This window comes from Cetorhinus maximus, chromosome 16 (assembly GCF_964194155.1).
Source record: "Cetorhinus maximus chromosome 16, sCetMax3.hap1.1, whole genome shotgun sequence".
NCBI classification, from domain to species: Eukaryota; Metazoa; Chordata; class Chondrichthyes; order Lamniformes; family Cetorhinidae; genus Cetorhinus; species Cetorhinus maximus.
This window is the reverse complement of record NC_135894.1, coordinates 34,857,974-34,881,045: the sequence shown is the minus strand read 5'-3', so window position 1 is coordinate 34,881,045 and position 23,072 is coordinate 34,857,974. Positions and strand designations below refer to the sequence as shown.

At 41.8% G+C, this 23,072-nt stretch overlaps 1 protein-coding gene and 1 gene segment (V, D, J or C); one reads left to right on the top strand and one right to left on the bottom strand.

The window, feature by feature from the left end:
* Nucleotides 1-6,041: 6,041 nt before the first annotated feature.
* LOC144691503 (tyrosine-protein phosphatase non-receptor type substrate 1-like) lies at nucleotides 6,042-22,760 on the top strand. The segment is given in 6 exon segments: nucleotides 6,042-6,288; nucleotides 6,384-6,719; nucleotides 7,925-8,224; nucleotides 12,411-12,512; nucleotides 17,332-17,402; nucleotides 20,633-22,760. Coding segments are annotated over 6 exon segments (1,119 nt in total).
* LOC144691506 (mannosyl-oligosaccharide 1,2-alpha-mannosidase IB-like) lies at nucleotides 6,591-16,440 on the bottom strand. The gene is made up of 2 exons (XM_078559649.1): nucleotides 15,683-16,440; nucleotides 6,591-6,766 (listed from the first exon to the last, which is right to left on the bottom strand). The coding sequence occupies exons 1-2, from the start codon at nucleotides 16,024-16,026 to the stop codon at nucleotides 6,751-6,753; spliced, it is 360 nt and encodes a 119-aa protein (XP_078415775.1). The 5' UTR covers nucleotides 16,027-16,440; the 3' UTR covers nucleotides 6,591-6,750.
* Nucleotides 22,761-23,072: the final 312 nt, after the last annotated feature.

Sequence of the window (23,072 nt, the reverse complement as noted above, 5' to 3'; positions counted from 1 at the left end):
TTTTGTATTCTTTTACGTCCCCCAGCTGAGAACTCTTTTCCCCTTCCTCCTCCTCCTTCTGCAACCAGCTTGTGCTCTGCTTGACACCTGTTCATTCTCCTGGTTCTGTTCAATTCAAAGAGGAAAGCCTAGTGCAGTCATGTTAGGGAGAAACTGGATTGTGCAAAAACCATGAAGTCTTCAGCTAATTCAATTCACTCCAAGTGATATCAAGAAGCGGCTGAAGGCACTGGGTACTGCAAAGGCTATGGGCCCTGACAATATTCCAGCAATAGTACCGAAGACTTATGGTCCAGAACTTGCTGCACCCCTAGCTGTGCTATTCCAATACAGTGGCAATAATGACATCTACCTGGCAATATGGAAAATTGCCAGGTTTGCCCAGTGCACAAAAAGCAAGACAAATCTAACCTGACCAACTACCACCCTATTAGTCTACTCTCCATCATTAGTAAAGTGATGGAAGGGGTCATCAACAGTGCTATCAAGCAGCACTTGCTTAGCAATAACCTGCTCACTGACATTGGGTTCCACCAGGATCACTCAGTTCCTGACCTCATTACAACCTTGGTTCAAACATGGACAAAAAAGCTGAAAATCATAGGTGAGGTGAGTATGGCATCAAGGAGCCCAGCAAAACTGGAGTCAATGGGAATCAGTAGCGAACTCTCCACTGCTTGGAGTCATACGTAGCACAAAGGAAGATGGTTGTGCTTGTTGGTGGTCAATTATCTCAGTTCCAGGACATCACCGCAGGAGTTCCTCAGGGTAGTGTCCTAGGCCCAACCATCTTCAGCTACTTCATCAATGACCTTCCTTCCGTCATAAGGTCAAAAGTGGGAATGTTCATTGATGATTGCATAATGTATAGCACCATTCACGACTCCTCAGATACTGAAGCAGTCCATGCCCAAATGCAACAGGATCTGGACAATATCTAGACTTGGGCTGACAAGTGGTAAGTAACATTTGCGCCACACAAGGGCCATGCAATGACTATCTCCAACAAGAGAGAATCCAACCTTTGCCCCTTGACATTCAATGGCATTACCATCGCTGAAACCCCCACTATCAACATCCTGGGGGTTACTGTTGATGAGAAATTGAACTGGATTAGCCATATAAAAACTGTGGCAACAAGAGCAGAACAGAGGCCAGGAATCCTGCGGCGAGTAACTCACCACCTGACTCCTCAAAGCCTGTCCACAATCTACAAGGGACAAATCAGGAGTGTGATGGAATACTCTCGGCTTGCCTGGATGAGTGCAGCTCCAACAACACTCAAGAAGCTCAATACTATCCAGGACAAAGCAGCCCATTTGATTGGCACCCCATCCATAAACATTCACTCCCTCCACCACTGACACACAGTGGTAGCATGTGTACCATCTACAAGATGCACTGCAGGAACTCACCAAGCCTCCTTAGACAGCACCTTCCAAACCCACAACCATTACCATCTAGAAGGACAAGGGCAGCAGACACATGGGAACACCACCTGGAAGTTCCCCTCCAAGCCACTCATCATCCTGACTTGTAAATATATCGCTGTTTCTTCACTGTCACTGGGTCAAAATCCTGGAACTCCCTCCCTAACAGCACTGTGGTGTATGTGGACTGCAGTGGCTCAAGAAGTTGGCTCACAGGGGCAATTAGGGATGGGCAATAAATGCTGACCAGGCAGCAATGCTCACATCCCATGAATGAATAACAAAAAAATGGCTGTGAGAGGTTAAGAGAGAGAGTAGGCTGGAATGTGGAAGACCAACATTACAATGCTTGTGTCAAATCAGCATTGCACTCTGATTGGTATCATATTCTGCATGTTGCTAGCAGGTGTTAGATGTGCACACACTAATCATTTTACCAGCATGATGTATAACACACTTTGTATTAGATGTGTACACAAGCATTGCAGATGCCATTTGGATCCTCAAGCAGTCTGATGGCGGCTAAAAAATTGGCATGATTAAGTCCAATTTGTCCCTGAAGCTTTTCCTTTCCACTGCAGTGACTCTGAGCTTTATTTGCATGGCACCTAATTCGCCAGTGCTATCAGTATCCTTTAGTGTCAGCCATGGCCCACCATTGCCAACTGAGTCAGAAAATTGGGAGCTCAAGTCTCACTCCAGAGACTGAGCATAAGAATTAAAGCTGACACTCTAGTGCAGTAAAGGAGTGCTAGCTTTTGGATGAGATGTTAAAACAAGACCCTTTCTGCCCTCTTACGTAGATATAAAAGATCTCTTGACATTATTGCAAAGAAGAGAATGGAAGATGGCAGTCATGGTCAATCCATCAATCTCAAAATCTGATTAACCAATCACTATGCCTGAACTTGCTCTGTACAAATTGGCTGCTGCATTTCTGACATTGCAACAGTGATTACCCACTTCAAAATGGGTGGTAGCAATTCAGCTGTTCATTATACACCTTCCCCAAATGTTTATCCCCCTTATCATTACAATCCACAGTGAGAGTAAAATTTTAACAGGAATTATATACACCTCATGCATAATTTTGCTAGTAAACCAACAAAGACCCAGGAGAAATGGATTTGACCATTTATGCAATTTCTTCAAGGTTGCTGCCCATCTTTCACTGAAATTATGATGATCATGAACATTTTACTCCATTGTCTTGTCCCTCATTTTAATCCGTTTGTTTGTTTAAAGAAAAGCAAGTTTAATTTTGAAATCAATCAATGCCTTTTTGAGGGAAACAAAGAAGAAAGTTAGGAGGGGAAGGAGAGGCGAAAAATTGGTTCACAGTGAGCAAATATCTGATCCCGCGCCATTGTGATGGAATCCAATGTATCTGTTGAGACAGACCCCAATTGAAAAGGGAAACTTAAAAAGGAAACTGAACTTTCTGGTTTCTAGGGAAACTAAGACTGAAACTGAGAGAAACAAAAACTTCAGGTTCCTGGAGAAACTGAAACTGGTTGCAACCAGATAAAAAGACACAGAGCCATCTGAGCTCAGATGATGATCCCAGTGGTACAGCTTGGCAGGCTGAAGAGGAGGGAGTCTGGAACCAGGAGTTGGGAATAAACACATGCACAGTTGCTGCAGCTGTTTCTGTTAATTGAAGATAACTTTGGTGGATCCACACTATCTAGCCCACCATGAGCAGAGTTGAGGAATTTCTGCAAATGTATGCCATTTTAGCAAAGACTGTGCTTATTGAATTCAGGGTTGATTTGGTGCTACTTTCAACTGAGGATCAGGTTAAAGGCTCAAAGAAAAAGGATCTGGAATTCTACCTGAGCAGATTTAATGCTTTGAAGCTCTTTGTGGCTCAAATTAGTGCCAGATAGAGTGGTCTCTTGAGTAAATCCTTGAGATCAATTGTGTTATATCTGCTATTAAATGTGTAACTTATAGTTTATACTGACTACAATTTACCTATTAGTTCATGTTTAATCTATGCTGATTTTAATTTGATTGTTACAGTATAAGTTTTTAAAAGTAAAATTTTGTCCATCTGTTCCTTCTGTTGGGGTAACTTGGGAAGTTTAATTCTTTCAGTCTCCTCAGAGATCAAAACACTATCAGTATGCTAGGGGTTACCACTGACCAAAAACTTAACTGGACTTGCCAAATGAATACTGTGGCTACAAAAACAGGCCAGAGGCAGAAGGTTCTGCAGCAAGTAACTCATTTCACGACTCCCCAAAGCCTGTCCACCACCTACAAGACACAAGTCAGGAGTGTTTATATTTTTCAATTGCCTTAATGAGTGCAGCTCCAACAAGCCACAGGAGAGGTGCCAGAGGACTGGAGGACAGCCAATGTGGTACCGTTATTCAAGAAGGAAGGAAAGGATAAACCAGGGAACTACAGGTCAGTCAGTCTAACCTCAGTGGTGGGGAAACTATTGGAAGCAATTCTGAGGGACAGAATTAATCTACACTTGGAGAGGCAGGGATTGATCAAGGACAGTCAGCATGGTTTTGTTAAGGGGAGGTCATGTCCGACCAGTTTGATTGAATTTTTCAAAGAGGTAACCAGGTGTGTAGTTGAGGGCAATGCATTTGATGTAGTCTACGTGGACTTCAGCAAGACTTTTGATAAGGTCCCACATGGGAGACTGATAACGAAGATAAGAGCCCATGGGATCCAAGGCAATTTGGAAAATTGGATCCAGAATTGGCTGAGTGGCAGGAAGCAGAGGGTGATGGTTGAGAGGTGTTTTAGTGACTGGATGCCTGCATCCAGTGGGGTTCCACAGGGATCGAAGTTGGGTCCCTTGCTGTTTGTGGTATATATAAACGATTTAGGGTTGAATGTAGGAGGGTTGAACAGTAAGTTCGCAGATGACATGAAAATTGGTGGGGTGGTAAATAGTGAGGAGGATAGCCTTAGATTACAGGAGGATATACATGGGCTGGTCAGATGGGCTGATCAGTGGCAAATGGAATTTAATCCGGATAAGTGTTAGGTGATGCACTTGGGCAGGACAAACAATGCACGGGAATACACGATGAATGGTAGGACCCTGGGAAGCACCAAGGATCAGAGGGACCTTGGTGTGCATGTCCACTGGTCCCTTAAGGTAGCGGGACAGGTTAAGAAGGCATATGGGATAATTGCCTTTATTAGCCGAGGCATAGAATATAAGAGCAGGGAAGTTATGCTGTAACTGCTGGTTAGGCCGCAGCTTGAGTATTGTGTGCAGTTCTGGAATCCGCATTATAAGAAGGATGTGATTGTACTAGAGAGAGTGCAAAGGAGATTTACCAGGATGCTGCCTGGGCTGGAGAGTTTTAGTTATGAGGAGAGATTGGATAGACTGGGGTTATTTTCCCTGGAGCAGAGGAGATTGAGGGAAGACATGTTTGAGGTGTATAAAATTATGAGGGGCATAGATAGGGTGGTCAGAAAGGAATTTTTCCCCTTGGCGGAGAGTTCAATAACCAGAGATTTAAGGTAAGGGGTAGAAGGTTTAGCGTGGATGTGAGGAAGAATTTTTTTCACCCATAGGGTGGTGAGAATCTGGAACTCACTGCCAGAAAGGGTGGTAGAGGCAGAAACCCTCAAAACATTTAAGAAGTATTTGGATGTGCGCTTGCGATGCCATGACATACAAGGCTATGGGCCTCATGCTGGAAAATGGGGTTAGAATAGTTAGGTACTTGTTTGACCGGCGCAGACTTGACGGGCCAAAGAGCCTTTTTCTGTGCTGTAGACATCTATGATTCTAACAATGCTCATGAAGCTCAACACCATCCAGGGCAATGCAGCCCGCTTGATTGGAACACCATCCACTCCTTCAACATTCGCTCCCTCCACCACCGATGTACAGTAGTAGCAGAGTGTACCACATACAGGACGCACTGCAACAACTCACCTAGGCTGCTCTGGTAGTACCTTCCAAACCCATGACCTCTACTCTGTGGAACAAGGTCAGCAGATGTATGGGGATACCATCACCTCCCAAGTTTCCCTCCTAGCTACACACCACCCTAACTTGGAAATATATCACCGTTCCTTCCCTGTTAACAAAATCCTGGAACTCCCTCCCTAACAGCACTGTGGATGTGTCTACACCACATGGATTGCAGCGGTTCAAGAAAGCAGCTCAGCAGCACCTTCTGAAGGACAATTAGGGAGTGATGATAGCTGCTGGGTTTGCCAGTGATGCCCACACACCATGAGTAAATTTGAAAATAAAATTGCCTTTGGTGGATGGCAGCTGGGGGTGGACGGTTTGAAAATACTTGTACAAATGGGATTTGCATGTACAGGTCAATGGGCTAGGTTAACAAAGTTAACAAAGTTAGGTTAACTAAGTAACAAATCACGCTTTTCAGGTAATCTCATAACCCAACTGAATATTGTCTCAGCATTTTAGATTAGTTCCATCAGATAAATTAATGTGGTTTACAGGTTTATTTATTTTCTGTTTCTGTTTTGTTATTTATTTTGAATATTTAAGGAAAGTTGTTGACTCACGATTGTACCACTCAATTTAAAATTAAATGTTGCTTGATAATTATACTGTAAATCAGTGGTACAGGATTTTTTACGCTGCTTGCTAAAGTGAAATACATGTTTATTGCACAGAAGAAATGAAGAGTTTATTTTGTTAAGCTATTCCATTGGGCCTGTAACTAGCAGTCAGTGTAATGTGACGCACTGTGCGCTACAACCACAAAACTCTCCCTGTGATCTTAATTTTCTTTAAAATAACCTACAGCTCTAACCAACCGGTGACACGGTGTTAACTCCAGCAACATGGGAGCAGTTAGAAACATTGTTCTCAAACTCTGGCTCTTTGTCTTAGGTAAGGATTCACTTTGACTCTAATTATTAACAATTCCAGTTGTACTCAAATGATTTGAAGATTATGTTCCTATTTGTTATAACTTTGTGTTCCAGGGCCAGTTGTCGGTCTGAAAGTGATTCAGTCTCCTTCAGTTCTGTCCCTCCTGACAGGACAGACAGCTCAAATTAACTGCACCCTGATACCCGGAGAGGAGCGGGTGGATTCAGTGAAATATTATTGGTGTAGGGCAAGAGACAATCCTGACACCAGAGGTAATGGATCCAGGAATTTCCTCAATAAAAGCTCTCGCGTATCTGTATCTGGGGATTCGCTTGTCGTTCGGAGGGTGATCGTGAACGATTCGGACACTTACCACTGCGTGGTTCTTAAAGAGGATCCTCGGCCCTGGGAAACATTTATAGGCGAAGGAACAAAACTGCAGGTCCAAGGTAATTATAAAATAACAACAGAAAATATTCATCAGGTCCGGCCGCGTCTGTGGAGAGAGAAACAACGATAACGTTTCATGTCAACAACTTTTGGTCAGAACTGGAAGAACTCAATAGTTTTAATCGTTTTACAGTTTATTAGCAAGGTCATCTATCCGTTTCTCTCTCCACAGATGCTGCCAGACCTGCTGAGTATTTGCTGTTTTATTTGAGATTTCCAACATCTGCTGTATTTTCCTTTTGTTCCAGGATCTGCTCACAAGAGATAGGGAGAAACTATTCCCATTGGAGGGAGTGTCCAGAACTACAGGACTTCTAAGACGAATGTCAAAATAAAAGGGCACAGAGGATTTATTTCTTAGCCCGCCTCCCCGCAGTGGTTCGGATCTGGAATGCGCTGCAGAGAGAACTGACAGAGGAAAAGTGCAGGCAGATTCAATATTGATTTTCCAAAGAAAATTGGATAATTTTTGAAAAGAAAAAAAATCAGGGCTATTGAAAAAAGAATGCAGTGGGACTGGCTGAGTTGTTCTTGTAGATAACCAACATGGGCCCAGTGGGTCAAATGGCATCCTCCTGTGCTGTAGCCATTCTGTGATTCTCTGATTAGATTAAGGGACACTGAAATAGTTCAATGTGTGGGAGAAGGAAACAAAAATAACTCCACACACAAATATAACCCAAACTGACATGATCTGTGCACTGGGCCCGGGTGAGTACACCAGGGTTTAGCTTCAATGTCACAACAACCATTAAACAGCAGGGACTTCCATATAATATTCAAAATTTAGTTTGAAGAATTGTGTAATATTGTGTAATACTAAAACCAGTCCTAACAGCGGAATATGATTTACGTAAGGAGCGAATTGCAAAGAGGGAATCTGATCTTTGTGAAATAAGTTATTTTTTTTACATTTCATTGACGATACAGCTCCAAAGAAACACAAACCGAATTTGCGCCCGAAAGACACTTGTTGTAAGGTCACTTATTTATATGATTATTCTGGTTCGTATTTCATGTACGTTGCATTTTCCTTTTCTGTGTTTTGTGATTTGAATATTGATACAGAAACTAATCAAATTGATTCTGCAGTGCCCCGTTTAGTATCAAACTTGCACAAGTTTAAATCTTTAATATAGCTGTTCTCTATATATTTGCTATAATGAAGATCGTTAGAATTTGTTATTTTACTTTGTTCCTTTAGCGAAACCTGAAATCTATCTCTCTGCGGGTCCCGAGAATGACGTTGTTGGGATTCAGATTCTGACTTGTTTGGCTGCGGGATTTTTCCCGAGTGATCTGAACATTTCCTGGATTGTAGAGGGAGATGTGTCCTGTCAAACAGAACCGGGATCCCTGACAGTAAACAGGGACAGCACCTATAACCGGAGCTCCCGGCTGCGGATTCCACACACTCACTGGGACCAGGGAAGCACCGTCGTTTGTCAGGTTCAACACATAACTCTCATTGAGCCAGTGAGGAGAAGCCTGAGTGGCAGCAGAGGTAAGTTATTCACAAAGAGAATAAACCAAAGAGAATAGCTCATTACTCCCGGTTACAGTAAGTGGAGGTAAAAGTAATAATTTTATAGAACTCCGTGTAAAAATGCAGCATTCGGGATAAAATTACAGAAGATAAATCGATGCGCATACTGGAGAAACACGGTCGCAATCTCTAGTTCATAGGAATAAAAATGCCTTTAAAATTTATTGGTAATTATTACTAATTATGATGGTGAATTGAAATCGGCAACATCAACCAATTAGACTGGCAACAGCAGCTGGGACCAGAGATATTTATCTCAAACCTCCCCAGTTTACAGATACTAATTGACCTACTATGTATTTCCAACATTTATCTTTCTGCGCTTTAACTACGTCGAATAGATAGGTTCCCTTTTAGCAACTCTGTTGCTCAGCAACGAATGATTAAAAGAAATATATAAACTGGAACGCAAGTCATAGCGAGTTTAAAACCTTTGTTCTTGCTGGAGAACTGGTTTATAAAAATAAATCCGCAACAGAATCGCTTTCTGGTGTAGAATATGATAAACGACAAAAGACCAGCCGTTAAGTGTTATTTGTGTAAGTGATATTATTGAAATAATTTAATTTATTCCGGCTTCATGAATCGACGGAGGAAAAGTCGCCGGGAACCAGAATAGGTCGTGTTTAAATAATACTGAACAGACAAGACAACTTGGTATCAGATATAAGGAGATCTCAATCGGATAGTTTATTTCTCAGGACCGCTGCACTGCTCACTCAGTTATCTTGATTTCAATAGAATATTTGAAAAGGAAAATGTAATAGACAGGGGAGTGAGATAGTTATTGAAAACTAGCGCGGGCCCATAAGCAGTGAGCTAAATGGTCTCCTCCTGTGCTATGATTTATATAATTCCCATTTAGAGCCATTTGCCATTTAACCCGTCACCGGACTTCTCAATGTATGTAACAGCGGTGACTCGAGTGAACACATTTACAGTGTGGAGCTTATATCCTGCAATATATTCTCCCCTTTAAGACGGAGATTTTTTTTTCACTTCAGAGGGTCATTAGTCCATGGAATTCTCCTCCCCAGAAAGCAGTGGAGGCTGGATCATTGAATTTATTCAAGGCAGAGTTGCATTTTCGATCGAAAAGGAAGTTAAGGGTTATGAGGGCAGGCAGGAAAGTAGAGTTGAGACCACTGCCTTATCAGACATGATCTTATCTAATGGTGGAGCAGGCTCAACTGGCCAACTTCTGCTCCTCAGTCCCATGTTCTTAAAAAAAGCACCCAATATTACATTCTCATGCCTTCCACCAAGTTTCTGCCAATTCTGTTGTAGCTGTATACAGGCAATCAGCCTGATTTCAGCTTCTAGGTGATATAATACTACTACCATTCATTGGTACAGAATGCACAATCGTAAAATCACTAAACATACCAGTTTCATTGATTAATTAATATAGCCCATTGAGATTTTAGATTCTGGAGTGTATGTGTAAGAAAAAAACCACTGTGTCCATTTAGTTCATCCCTTCACAAGTCAGACCATTTAACAGTGTTGTATCTTTTTTCTATCTGTCCTCATTAAAGCTCATTAAAGTAAGAATATGACTTTAATTCCCAATCCCGACACTTAAAGCAACCCTTGGCATCTTTAAGGCAACATGTGCAAAAGAAACAATGAGGTAACTGACTTAAAACATCCAAGTGTACCAATTAGCTGCCAGCAGGGTTGAAAGCTGCCATTACAAAGCTGCTTGAAGTGCATGAGGAGGTGAGGGCTGGCACATTGTTTCTGTACATCAGCTAAAACCTTTGCAAACTATTCTTGGAGTGCAGCGAATTCATTAGTGGTTTAAGAAATATTAGGGAATGAGAGTGCACTTTGTTCGGTTGATGCAAATTTTTTTTTTATGGTGCACATCAATGCCAAAATGGCATTTTAATTCAGAAGACTACAGAATGCACTATTACAAAATCAAAATACTGCAGATGCTGGAAACCTGAAATAAAAACAGGAAATGCTGGGAGTATTCAGCAGGCCAGGCAGCATCCCTGGAGAGGGCAACAGAGTTAACGTTTCAAGTCGATGACCTTTCATCAGAACACCAGATCAGGAAACTAACAAAAGCTGACCAACTGCTTCAAAAAAGCTGGTAGTTCGATAATGGTTCTCAATGCGTATTATTCACTCGTGAAGGCAATGTGCAAGACAGAGAGCTGAATAGGATGTGGCTTGCCATAACAATAGGTAGCTCTATCCAGCATTGATGAAGAGACAACAACAGGGGTGATTTAGAAATTACAGAAGATAATAGATTTGAATGATGAATGTATGATATATTTGCAGCAATATATATAGTACCTTTACCATACTAAAGCATTGTTATCAATCAAAATTTAACATCAAGCAACTTTTAAAAAAGTCAAATCAAATGCATCACCCTGCCAATCCCATCCCTTATTTTATTTCTAAAGTCAGGCAATGTAACTGAGGCAATCTGCATTCTTAAATAAAGATAGTTGGTGCTCTCACACCAAGAAACACCCAGGTGATCTCAAAATGGTGGGCTGCAACTACTCATTAAGAAAATAAATCTTCATATGAAACATCAATCAGGAATACTCCAAATTACTTTTCATGAAAATAAAAATGTAAAAGCTGTATTTTCAGCTTATTTGTTATAAATAACTTAGTTGGGAGTAAACATTAAATAAGCACTCTTATAAATGTGACTCTCAGAAACTATCAGCTCTCTTCCAATTGTTAATCTTATGTTTGCACCTAAGAAAGAATGAGAGTTTTGCTGAAAAAGAGACAGGTCTAAGCTTTTTGTCTTGCACTCATTAGGGAACTCGCAAGAATACCAATATAAGGGGAAGACAACTGCATATTAGCAGCATGACACAGCTAGCTTCACCTGTTGCTCAAATTTTTGAGATGCCTTGCAAGGTATCTCAAAAAATTGGGCAACAAGCTAGCTGTTTCATGCTGCTACTCTGCAATAGCAACATGAGTAGTATTTGCCACTAACAGGATGCTGCATCAAGCCAAAAAGATGTAATGCGGTATATGAACTTCAGGGCCAGTGTGATGCTAGGTATGTGGGCCATATGTTGCAAAGACTGATAGATCATATCAAAGAGCATGTCCCAGCTGCTGTTCGCAATGGGTACAGCACAGATACACCCAACCAGCCTGTGCTTGCAAAACTCAAAACACAGTGTCCAACATTAGGTGTGATTCCACGATTGGACAACATTTGCTAAATAATCCTCAATGTGCTAAAAAATTACGTTGACAACCTTGATAACATTACAGTTGGATATGCATAAATGTATTGGATAAGGGATGCGAATGAGAAAGAATGCAAACATTGTAAAATAGTTCTGCAAGTACCAATAATTTGACCAAGGAGCTGAGGTTATACTGCCCACTCCAAGCCTGTGTAACTGCCAGAGGAGGTGTGAGGGGTTGTGGGGAAAGGGTTCAGTAAGGGGGAGGTAGAGTATCTGTTTTATGCATTCAAGTATACATGGATAATTAGCTTATTATTGACTGGCCATGGTAAACTATTACTGATCATGAAGGGTCAAGAGAATGGAAGCACAAGCCTGTCTTAGGTTTTAGAGGTATTTTAAAATATCTGTACAGTTCTTTGACATAAAATATCATAAGACCATCTCTTGGGATACCAATTTTTGCAATGTGGTTTTGGGTGCGCTTCAATTAAAAGTGGTTACACAACTCAGTAAGCTGCTGAACACACGAAAACAGTGATGTGTGACATCTTTCCAGGCAATGATAATATCACTCATGAGTAACATGACTGTTGCCATAAAGACTCAATAGTGGAATGGGCTTTTCCTTCCACCAATAAAAGACTGCTACATCCCTTTGAGGACTATTAGAAGAAATAGGATACTGCATTTGTGCAAATGGAAGTGTTCTCGACATCCGTCCTCAGTGGAGTTCCTGCTAGGTGAATCTTATTCATACATTTCACAAGTACAAGTCAGCTCAAAAACTGAGAAGTGATAGATGTTAAATATATTTCTGATTCAATATATGGTTTAAATAATATATCTGAAGATCTGCATTTAAAATTATTGCATGTAATATAATAAACATTGGTTATGTTTATAATTAATTGCTACTAATGATTTTGATTCACATTTCAATTGTAATTTTGAAGGTATTCCCAAGTACTATTACTTCAGCCTGCTGGGTCTTATAATTGTACCATTTTGTATTTGGATCATCAAGAGTCAGTGCTGTAAACTGAAGAATGGAAAAGGTAATTTGATAAAATACATATTTTTTGATCTAACATATTGTATTGAAAATTGCATTTAAATTCTAGAAGAAACAATACCAACAAAAATAATAATAATTAAAAAAACATATTCCCACAGGCAGTAAGAGTTCAGGATAGTAGATGGTTGGCAAAAGGTGGAAGAGGCAGAAAGTGCAGGAGTCTTTGGTGCGTGTGCTCCTCTCAAACTTTTACTCAGCACTGGATATTATTGGGAGTGATGACACCTTGAAGGAGTTCAATCCAGACCATGGCACCAATGGGCAAAGACTGCACAGGAGAGAACAGCAAAGAATAAGTTGTTATAGCAGATTCCATAGTGAGGGGGATAGGCAGGTATGCCTGTAATTGTCATCCTGAGTCCCACATGGTGTCTTGTCTTTCTGGTGCCAGAATAAAGGTCATCATGGAAAGCGTGAAGAATAATCTGCATAGTGAAGGGAGTAAGCCAGAAATTGCGGTACTTGTCAGCATCAATGGCCTAGTGAGGGCAGGTATTGGGGTCCTACAGTCATATTTTCAGGAGCTCTGGGTTACTTGCAGTGCTGTGCACTGGCGAGAGTAGGAATAAGAAGATAGGAAGAATGAATGCATGGCTTGAGGCATGATGAAGGAGGGCTTCAGATTCTTGGGGCATTGGGACCAGTTCTGGAGCAAGAGGATCCTATTCAACAGGGACACACTGCACCTCAACAGGACAGGGACTAATATACGCATGGGGGTACAATAGTGTGATTGGGCAGGGTTTATATTAAATTCTCAGGGGGATGGGCAGCAACATATACGAGTGTAAAAGACAAGTAAGGTGCATTAATTGAGATTAATTGAGTGGATAGTACTAGGGAAGGATGTAGTACCATTTTAGATTGGAGATGGCTAAGAAGGACTAGGAGGAATACAAAGACAGATTTAGAATGCATGTATGTAAACACAGAAAGTTTGGTCAATAAAGTTGATGAACTGGAAGCACAAATAGCTGTGTGGGAATATCATGTAGTGGCAATACCAGAATCATGGCTTAAAATGGTGAGGACTGGGTGCTTAATATTCTTGGGTATAAAGTGTTCAGAAAAGACAGGAAAGGGAAAAGATGAGATGGGCTGGCAGTACTGACTAGGGAAGACATTGCAGTTTTGGAAGGAGTAGGCTGATTGAAATACAACTGAAATGCTTGGTGCACTGGCAGGCTTGTTAATGCCAAGGTGCTTGGAGGTGTCAACTTGGCATAGGACTTTGCACAGAGCTTGGAGTCCTTGTTGTCCAGTGTGGAAGTAGGAGTCAACTCCGCGAGGACACTTGTAGACTCATTCATGATACAGCATCTGATGCTTGACATCTCAGCCTCCATTGAAGCACAAACAGAAACCATTCAGCCTCCAGATTCTGCAGTGAAAGGTCAGATTAAAGTCATTCAAATTTAGTTTGCAGTTATACAGGCTCAGACTGCTGCCATCAAAGCTACAGACACCAGTGTTCAAAGGGGTTTGCAGGGTGTTACAGCAGTTCTGCAATCTGCCCTGCATCACATTGCTAGGATTGCTGAGGCTGCAGCAGAGGGTCATATTTCAGTGAGGATCTCCTTAGTGAAATGGAGATAGGAACATAAGAACTGGAGTAGGCCACTCAGCCCATCGAGCCTGCTCAGCCATTCAATACAATCATGGCTGATCATCCACTTCAATGCCTTTTTCTCACAATATTCCCATAGCCCTTATGTCATTGGTATTTAGAAATGTCAATCTCTACTTTAAACATACTTAATGACTGAGCTTCCACGGCCCTCCGGGGTAGAGAATTCCAAAGATTCACAACCCTCAAAGTAAAAAAAATCTCATCATCTCGGTCCTATGTGGCTTCTCCCTTATTTTGAAATTGTATATCCTGGTTCTAGACTCCCCAGCCAGGGGAAACATTTTACCTGCATCTACCTTGTCTATCCCTTTAAGTATTTTGCAGGTTTCAATGAGATCACTTCTCATTCTTTGAAACTCTACAGAATACAGGCCCAGTTTCCCCAGTTGCTCTCATAGAACAGTCTTGCCATCCTGGGAACAAGTCTAGTGAAGCTTTGTTGCACTCCTTCTGTGGTGATAATATCCTTCCTAAGGAGACCAAAACTGCACACACTACTCCAAGTGCAGTCTAAACAAGGTTCTATACAATTGAAGCAAGACTTCACTACTTGGGTATTCAAATCCTCTTGCGATAAAGGCAATTAGCCCTCCTAATTGATTGCTGCACCCGCATAAACACCACAACATGCCCTTTGCCTTAACTCGGGAAAGAAGTAGGAATCAACCGCTTCTAGTGCCAGTAGTCAAGTGGAATGGGTACAGATTTTGATAATTGGACCCCCATTTACAAGTAACAAATTAAAAACAAAATCAATTACATAGAATTTAAAGTACAGAAACAACCCTACACCGATGCTCCATACCAGTCTGCTGCCACTTTTATTTCAGCTCATCTTATCAGTATAGAATTTCCTATTACTTTCTCCCTCGTGTACTTGTGTAGCTCCCCCTTAAATACGTCAGATACGAACCCCCATCTTCCAACCTAGTTTTGAAATGTTTGTTCACATTACTGCAAGTACTCTGGGCGAAAGAACTGGATAATGATGATGAGAATCCCAGATTACTGCTGGGGGAAAAAGCAAAGATTACAGTGTTGCTTTCCCTGCAACAATATCCCAGCCTGCCAAATGTTACTCGTTAGCGATACTCCGGTTGGGAAAGCTCACTCGTAACGGCCTTAAAGGTCACTCTTGACGTTTCTCCTAAATTATGTTAGTCCTAAGCAATTTGGACAGCACCTAAAGGATTCAATGGGTATCTGGGTATGTGGTGTTTCAGGCCTACATTAGCTGGCTCAGTGACCATCTGAATAATCGGAGCTGCCCTTTACTTTTAATAAGCATTTCAACTTTTGTGACGAGGTAAAGATCTAGGCATCCTTCACTCTTGCCCACTCCAAGCCTGCAGATCCCCCTTTTGTTTTGGGATCTCTGTACGAAATAAAACAATGACTCGGGCACCGGGTTTGCAACATGGAACAAATCTGTTTTCCAATCCAATCTAACGGCTTCCTCGAACCAGGGGACAGCTGCTGTGTCCCGTCCCCCCCCCCTACCACACGGCCAGCCCCAGTACCTGTGTCGGTGCTGATGCTCCTCCCCGCCTCCATGCACCATGACTCCGCCGCCGCCGCCTTGTGGCCCGGCGCTGCCGTCCCGTCCCGCCGGCCTGCCCTGCTCCACATGCGGGATGAGGACGTCCTGCAGCCCCAAGTCGAAGCGCCTGTGCTTGGAGGAGTCGGGCAGAAAGAAGATGGCCCCGAAGCACAGGGTGATGAAGGCGCTGAGGATGAGCAGGAGGATGAATTTCTCCGACAGCCGCAGGGTGGCCCTGTGATGCGGGTAGAAGGAGACGGCCGAGCTCGGGCTCAGAGCCGCCAAGCGACGGCTCGACACCGGCAGCAGCGCCGGGCTCGACATCCTCCTGCTGCTGCTGCCGCCGCCGCTGCCAGCCGTCAAACTAAGAATCCGCTTTCGGCTATCTAACGATCGCACCAACCGCGCGGGTTAGATAATGTCCGAAGCACTACTTCTTGGTGAGGTTTAGGTAGAAGAATTGCTACCGAAAATCTCTTGAGTGGATATTGTTCCTCCTGCCGAGAGACCTTCTCCTCCCTCTTCCAGCAGCTTGTTCTGCTCTGTGTCACCTCTGCTATTCTCCCTGCCATGCTGTAAGCTAAGTGGGATACAAACTAATGCACACATATGTGGAAGAAAGTGGTTTGTGAAGAATCCTTGAAGTCGGGACCATATCCTTCGCCTTGTGCGTTGCCACCCCCTTCACCAACTTTGAACAAACCTGAAAACCACCAAACACTTCCACAATCAGACAAAGAACCAGCAGAAATCGATCAGCAACCAACCTTAAAGTAGTTGATCATTTGTTTAAATAAAACTGGCAGGGAGGTACCTTCTGCTTCTGAATATGTGTTCAGTTGTGTGAGAGAGGGTTAGATGGAGCACTGATCTCTGGACTGGCAGCATTGGTATCAAAGCTGCCTCCGTTATTGGCACCCCACCCACAAACATTCACTCACTCCACCACCAATGCACAGTGGCAACAGGTGTGTACCTTCTACAAGATGTGCTGCAATCAATCTTGTAAAATAGCTGCAGCTATTCACCAAGACTTCTCAGACAGCACCTTCCACACCCATGACCACTATCACCTAGAAGGACAAGAGCAGCAGATACATGGGAACACCACCACCTGCAAGTTACCCTCCAAGCTATATGCCATACAGACTTGGAAATATATCACCGTTCCTTCACTGTCATTGGGTGGAAATCCTGGAACTCCCTCCCTAACAGCAACAGTGTGTGTACCTATACCACATGGACTGCAACAGTCCAAGAAGACAGCTCACCACCGCCTTCTCAAGGACAATTAGGGAATAATTACTGGGCAATAAATACTGGCCTAGCCAGTGACGCCCACACCCAGGAACAGGTATAATATAAAAATCAAGGTTACAGGCTGATTGACATCAAAATATGCCTATTCTGCAACTTCTGGTGGATCCCTCTGTGCACGTGCTAATGTCCTCACCAGAAAGACATCTGGTGCAACTAGCAACAGAAGTGTGTGTGCACACAGTGGATGCCATTTTAGAGAGGAGCCAAATTTCACGGTTATATACTGTTTTTATTCTTGCATCTCATTATATGCACCACTATACTATATGTTACTGTAAGACATTTCTAATGTTGATGATATACTTATAGATTCATCAATCCATGGCAAAAATGTTGATGATCAAATAATGGGAAAATCAGGGAATGAATCAGTAAATGAAGTAAGTATATTGTTTTGATATCTTTTCTACACCATATGAACTTCTGCTGTGCTGAACTGAATGCATTATAAAGTATTGTCAGCTCAAATAAATAAATTGTTAACATGATGCATTGGGAACACAAAGGAGGCAGAATATCTAGTTTCAATGGACTGGATTTTGTTTACCACCTGGGTGTTAAGGGAGTGCAGCAAGAAAAAAAATGGGTGCAGAAGATCACATCACTGCTACAGGGCCTGTCCATTTTCCCTTTCAAAATTAGTTGTGGATGTGCAGTTGAGGCTGAAGATTGGAATGTGTCCACATTGCAGATGTACCTGGTTGAGATAAAAGTCTGTTCCTAGTATGCTGTACCCATACACTTGATCCAGGTCCATGCAGCAATTCTTGCCTTGGCAAGCTTTCTCAATGTGGATGCCATTTCCCATCTGGAGACCTAATATATTGGAGGATGGCTTTAAATCAATGTGATCGCCTCCCAAGCAAACAAAGTAGCTATGCTTTGTGTCTCACTTTCCACACAAGAGCAGCACCTTTTTGCTGCACCTCTAACAGAAAAGTTCTACAAAGCTGAATCAAATAAGCTGCTTGTCTTTTCCTTTGGCCCAGGCCCGCTTCCAAATAAAGGAATCTTTGACTTGATTTCAATGAGATTTGGCCGCCTATAGTAACCTGTTCCTTTAAATAACATTGACAGCAACTTCTACTAAATTGTTGCTCTGCTCAGTACACCACTCCCACCATGAGCATAGGAATCGATGAATAAACCTCCATTGATATCCTTCCGTTTACAAAAGATGATGGACACACAGCAAACAAATCCATTTCTGATGGGGACTCATATGATGCATCTTTGCTGACGGCTGAAGAGGCCAATCCTTGAGAGGCAGTTTCTGTCACAAGTGTCACACATGAAGCTACCAAGTTTCATTGTGGGCTGCTGTTTTCAGCATTGGCGTCTGTTGCCAAACCACTGTAGTCACTAGTCATTATGGTGTCACACACCAGCCCATTGCCATTTTCCTCTGTCATTAGCTAGAGACCCTCAGGTATGATAATCAATGTCTAGGGCCTTCATGTCACTCGTGCAAGCATCCTTAAAGCGGAGCCCTGGAAGTCCTATTGGTCATCTGGCTCCGCATACCTCACCATACAGAAAGCCTTTGGGTACGCAAACGTCTTCCATCCTGTGGACATGCCTGAACCAACAAAGCTGCCTCTGTTTAATGACTGCTAACAAACTTAGGAACTCCGCCTTTGGGAGGACTGCTGCATTTGTGATTTTGTCCTGCCAGAGTATATCCAGAATGCAACACAGATAGCGAAGGTGGAAATTGTTGAGTTTCTTTTCTCGATAGCTGTAGGTCGTCTGTGTTTCACAGTGATGAAATGAATTGCTGAGAGCACATAATTGTGTGAATAAACAGACTTTGAAATGTCACTGAAGGTTTCTTCCACATTTCTTTAATGTGAACTGAGCTCACAGCATCCAATCTAGGTTGTAATTAGCTGCAACAGAAAAATCTACCTGTAAATTACAAATCTTCGAAGGCGAGGTTGTCCAGACACTACTGGTATTAACAAATAGGTCACATTTGGGAGCATTAACACACTTCTTTGTAACATTTCCAAATTGACATTTTGGGGTCAATGTTGAAGCGCGACTAAAGCCTATTTGTCTTTTACTCAGTGTTTCGTTAATCTGGGGAACTGCCAAAGTCGGGTGGGTTGGTGGTGATGGGGAAAGGTGTCCCTTTCTCTATCATTTATTTAATCCTAGTTCTTTTGGCCCTCAGTCAGAAAATGTTAGCATTGTAAAATTTGCAAACCATCAGTAACTGAGGATTATTCTCTGAAATATTAATCAACTATGAGTACTAGGATTTCAATTGGATCTCAGCATTTTCAACTAATTATTTCCAGATGTAAAATGATGAATTGCGGGCTTCAAAAAAATATTTGTTTTATTTGGCTGCTCCACCTGCTTCAGATGAGTGACAGTGTTGCTGTTGGATACTCACTTGCCACAATGGTACATGTGGTTTATGTCATACCCATTTAATGGACTATTTTATTTTAGATGGCTGTTGAAATTTAACTATTAGCTACCTCTCTTTGAAGTTCTGTCATTTTTAAAAATTAATTTTCGCTCTACTAGTCCTGAAGTCATTTACTCACACTGGAGTATGGTTCAATAGTCTCAGTAGTTGTCACCTAACTTGGCTTTTTTTCAGGTGTTAGTGTAGGCAGTGAACATTGTATAGAACATTGTTTGACCAAAGGGGGAATCATGGTCACTTTCAGTCATGCAAGTGTGTGCACATACACATACTCACGTGCATACTTCGAAGCAGAAGCTACTGGGAGACATTCAGGAGTATAACCTTTTTCTATGCCTAGAATAGTTGTAATCAGGATAACTACATTGTCCCAGTTGCTGTCAGGTAGAAATCAGGGAATCAAAACTGAAATCTTTCATTCAGCATGGATTAAAAACATTGGGTGATGCTTTATCCAGCAGCCCATCACTGAATGTGTTGCAGGAGACAGTGATCGAGGTAGATTTTGTCTCTGGCACATATTGGGCAGCTGGTTCTCTGCAAATGCAACAATACCAGCTGGAGGCCTGATTGATTTTAATGACTGGGTCACACTTTAATACAATGGGTGAACTGTCGACGCTAATCATGGTGCTTATAGAGAGCACGCTGCTTGGGAAGGTCCGAAGTCCATTAGCCAGCCACCCATTAAAGACATCCCATAAACCGTAAAGGCAAGGTTCACTTTCGAAGGTGTGCACGGCTCATTACTGAGGCAGTAAGCAGCATGACATTGATTCTCCAATGCAGCCATGGAGGGCAAATAACGAACAGGAAGGAAGGCAAGGAAGGCCTCCAGGTGCCCTGGCAACTTAGCCAGCAACCGTGGAGCTGTGCATGTCATAAATGAGTTCAATGAAATGAAAATCAGACAGGGTTGTTAAAGGGCCTGTGATCTGCCCCGTGAGATTATTACCCAGGCAGTGAAGTCAGAAACCTATAATTTAGTTGATTGCCATTGAATGTTTGCTTTTGGTTTTGGATTATTGACATTTCTATGCGGCTTTTCATCGTATACAGGGAGACTGAATTTGTGCTAAATTAAGGTCGGTTCAAAAATTGAAAAATAATTGGTTTATAATTAATGAATCTTGTCTATTCTTCTTGTTGTTTCTCATTACAATGTTACAGGGTAGTGCTTTCTGCAGCAGTGAAACTCTGCACTATGCGTCTGTTCATTTTAACAATCCTCCAAAGAGGAAGCAAAAGCAGGAATGTAAAAGACCAGAGCAGGACCAAGCAGCTGAATACGCAGTTCTAAAGGTCAAAGATAAAAATAATCTATTCTATGAAGAGTCGGTACAATATCCTACTGTCAGCATTTGCCACACATCAAACAGAAGGCAGACTGCTAACTACAATGCAACCACATATGTTTCGCTTAAGCAATAATCATTTAGTATCACCCTGATATGACCTAACCACTTTCTTAAGGGCAATTAAGGATGGTAGTAGATGCTGACCTTGTTAGCGACATTCACATTCCCCAAATGATAAAAAAATGTGATTTTTGTACAGTACAATGTTGTAACTCCAAATGCATAAACAAATATAAAGTGGCTCCAGTGTCTCAAAGTGAACTTTGATAGTAATCGTTCTTTAAACTGAAATTAATAAGCTATTGATAGCTTAAATTCTGCATTATGATGTTTACTAGATTCAATATACATTTTTTGCCATCATTTACTATCTTTTAAAATGAGTTAAAGTCTAGTAATAGCTTGAATTAATAATGTAAACTGCATATTCTTCTTATTCTTTTGATTGATTGCAATTGCGTATTTTTTCTTGAGTATAATTTTTTTTTAAATTGTTCATGGAGTATGGCATCACTAGAAGGCCATCATTTTTTGCCCACCCTTAATTGTTTTTTTTTTGTATACCTAGAACTACTCAGGGTACACAGGCTGTGTTCTTGGTAAGATTTCATAGCGATTCACTATTACATTTGATATCCTATTCTTCTTGCCATACAACATAATAATCCATTAACTTTTCATGATCTTATCCAATTGAAGTTGCTTTTGAACCTAAACCCTTAAGTTCTTCATCTCTTCTACATCAGTTGTGTAGTTTTGGTTTCCTTACCTAAGAAAGGATATACTTGACATAGAGGGAGTGCAGCGAAGATTCACCAGACTGATTCCTGGGATGGCAGGATTGTCATATGAGGAGAGATTGGGTCGACTAGGACTGTATTCACTGGAGTTTAGAAGAATGAGAGTAGATCTCATTGAAATGCATAAAATTCTGACAGGGATAGACAGACTGGATGCAGACTGGCTGGGGTCTTAGAACAAGGGGTCACAGTCTCAGGATACAGGGTAGTCCATTTAGGACTGAGGTGAGGAGAAACTTCCTCACTCAGAGGGTGGTGAACCTATGGAATTCTCTACCACAGAGGGCTGTGGGGGCCAAGTCACTGAATATATTTAAGAAAGAAATAGATAGATTTCTGTACTCTAAAGGCGTCAAGGGGTATGGGGAAGGCGTAGGAGTATGGCTTTGAGATAAAGGATCAGCCATCATCATATTGAATGGCGGAGCAGATTCGAAGGGCCGAATGACCTACTCCTGTTACTATTTTATATGCTTCTATGTATCACCCAGCTTTACCCCATGCAATCTTATTTTTTCTAATCAGTATCCACCACTCATTTTTATGACAATATGCCAACATTATAGCCGGCAAATGAATGCTGGTGGCTGTTTGTTAGACTTGCCCTTGCCCAAATAATTTCTGTAGCCTTTAGCATTGGATGGTGGTATAAGTTAGAGATCCAAAAAGGGCTCTCTACAAGGCATCTTGAACCTCTATGAACAGAGAAAGCAACTGTGTGCCTCTTTAACTCATCAGGTTGAAGTATTGTTAATAAGCAGCTCAGTATCTTATACCAAGAAATGTAAGTTAGAATATCAAAGCCAATGTCAAATTAGGTAGAGAAAGCAAAATAAGGAGAGGAAAGGAAATGTTATATTAAGAGGAAAAGAGAAAAAAGAGATTAAGAAAGGAAGAGCAAAAATCTTCAAAAAAATCTCCACCAACAATTAAAATTAGATGGAATGAGACTTCACTCTAGTAAAAGTTAATTGTTGGTGCCAGAAAATTTGCTTGGCAGTAAATAAGACTTACCAAGCCACACAAATACAGAAACTTCATGCCTTTCAATATGTTTGAATAGGGAGCCAAGTCTGAGATGCAGCTTCTTCACAGTTTATAGAGAAACAGTGCATCTTTTTTTTTTATTCATTCACAGGATGTGGGCTTCGCTGGCTGGGCATTTATTGCCCATTCCTAGTTGCCCTTGAGAAGGTGGCGGTGAGCTGCCTTCTTGAACCGCTGCAGTCCATGTGGTATAGCTACAACCACAGTGCTGTTAGGAAGGGAGTTCCAGGATTTTGACTCAGTGACAGTGAAGGAACGGTGATATATTTCCAAGTCAGGATGGTAAGTGACTTAGAGGGGAACTTCCAGGTGGTGGTGTTCCCATCTATCTGCTGCCCTTGTTCTTCTCGGTGGTAGTGGTCATGGGTTTGGAAGATGCTGTCTAAGGAGTCTTGGTGAATTTCT

Excerpts from the sequence above, each read along its gene's own strand:
- LOC144691506 (XM_078559649.1), bottom strand. The coding sequence starts at position 16,026 with ATGTCGAGCCCGGCGCTGCTGCCGGTGTCGAGCCGTCGCTTGGCGGCT.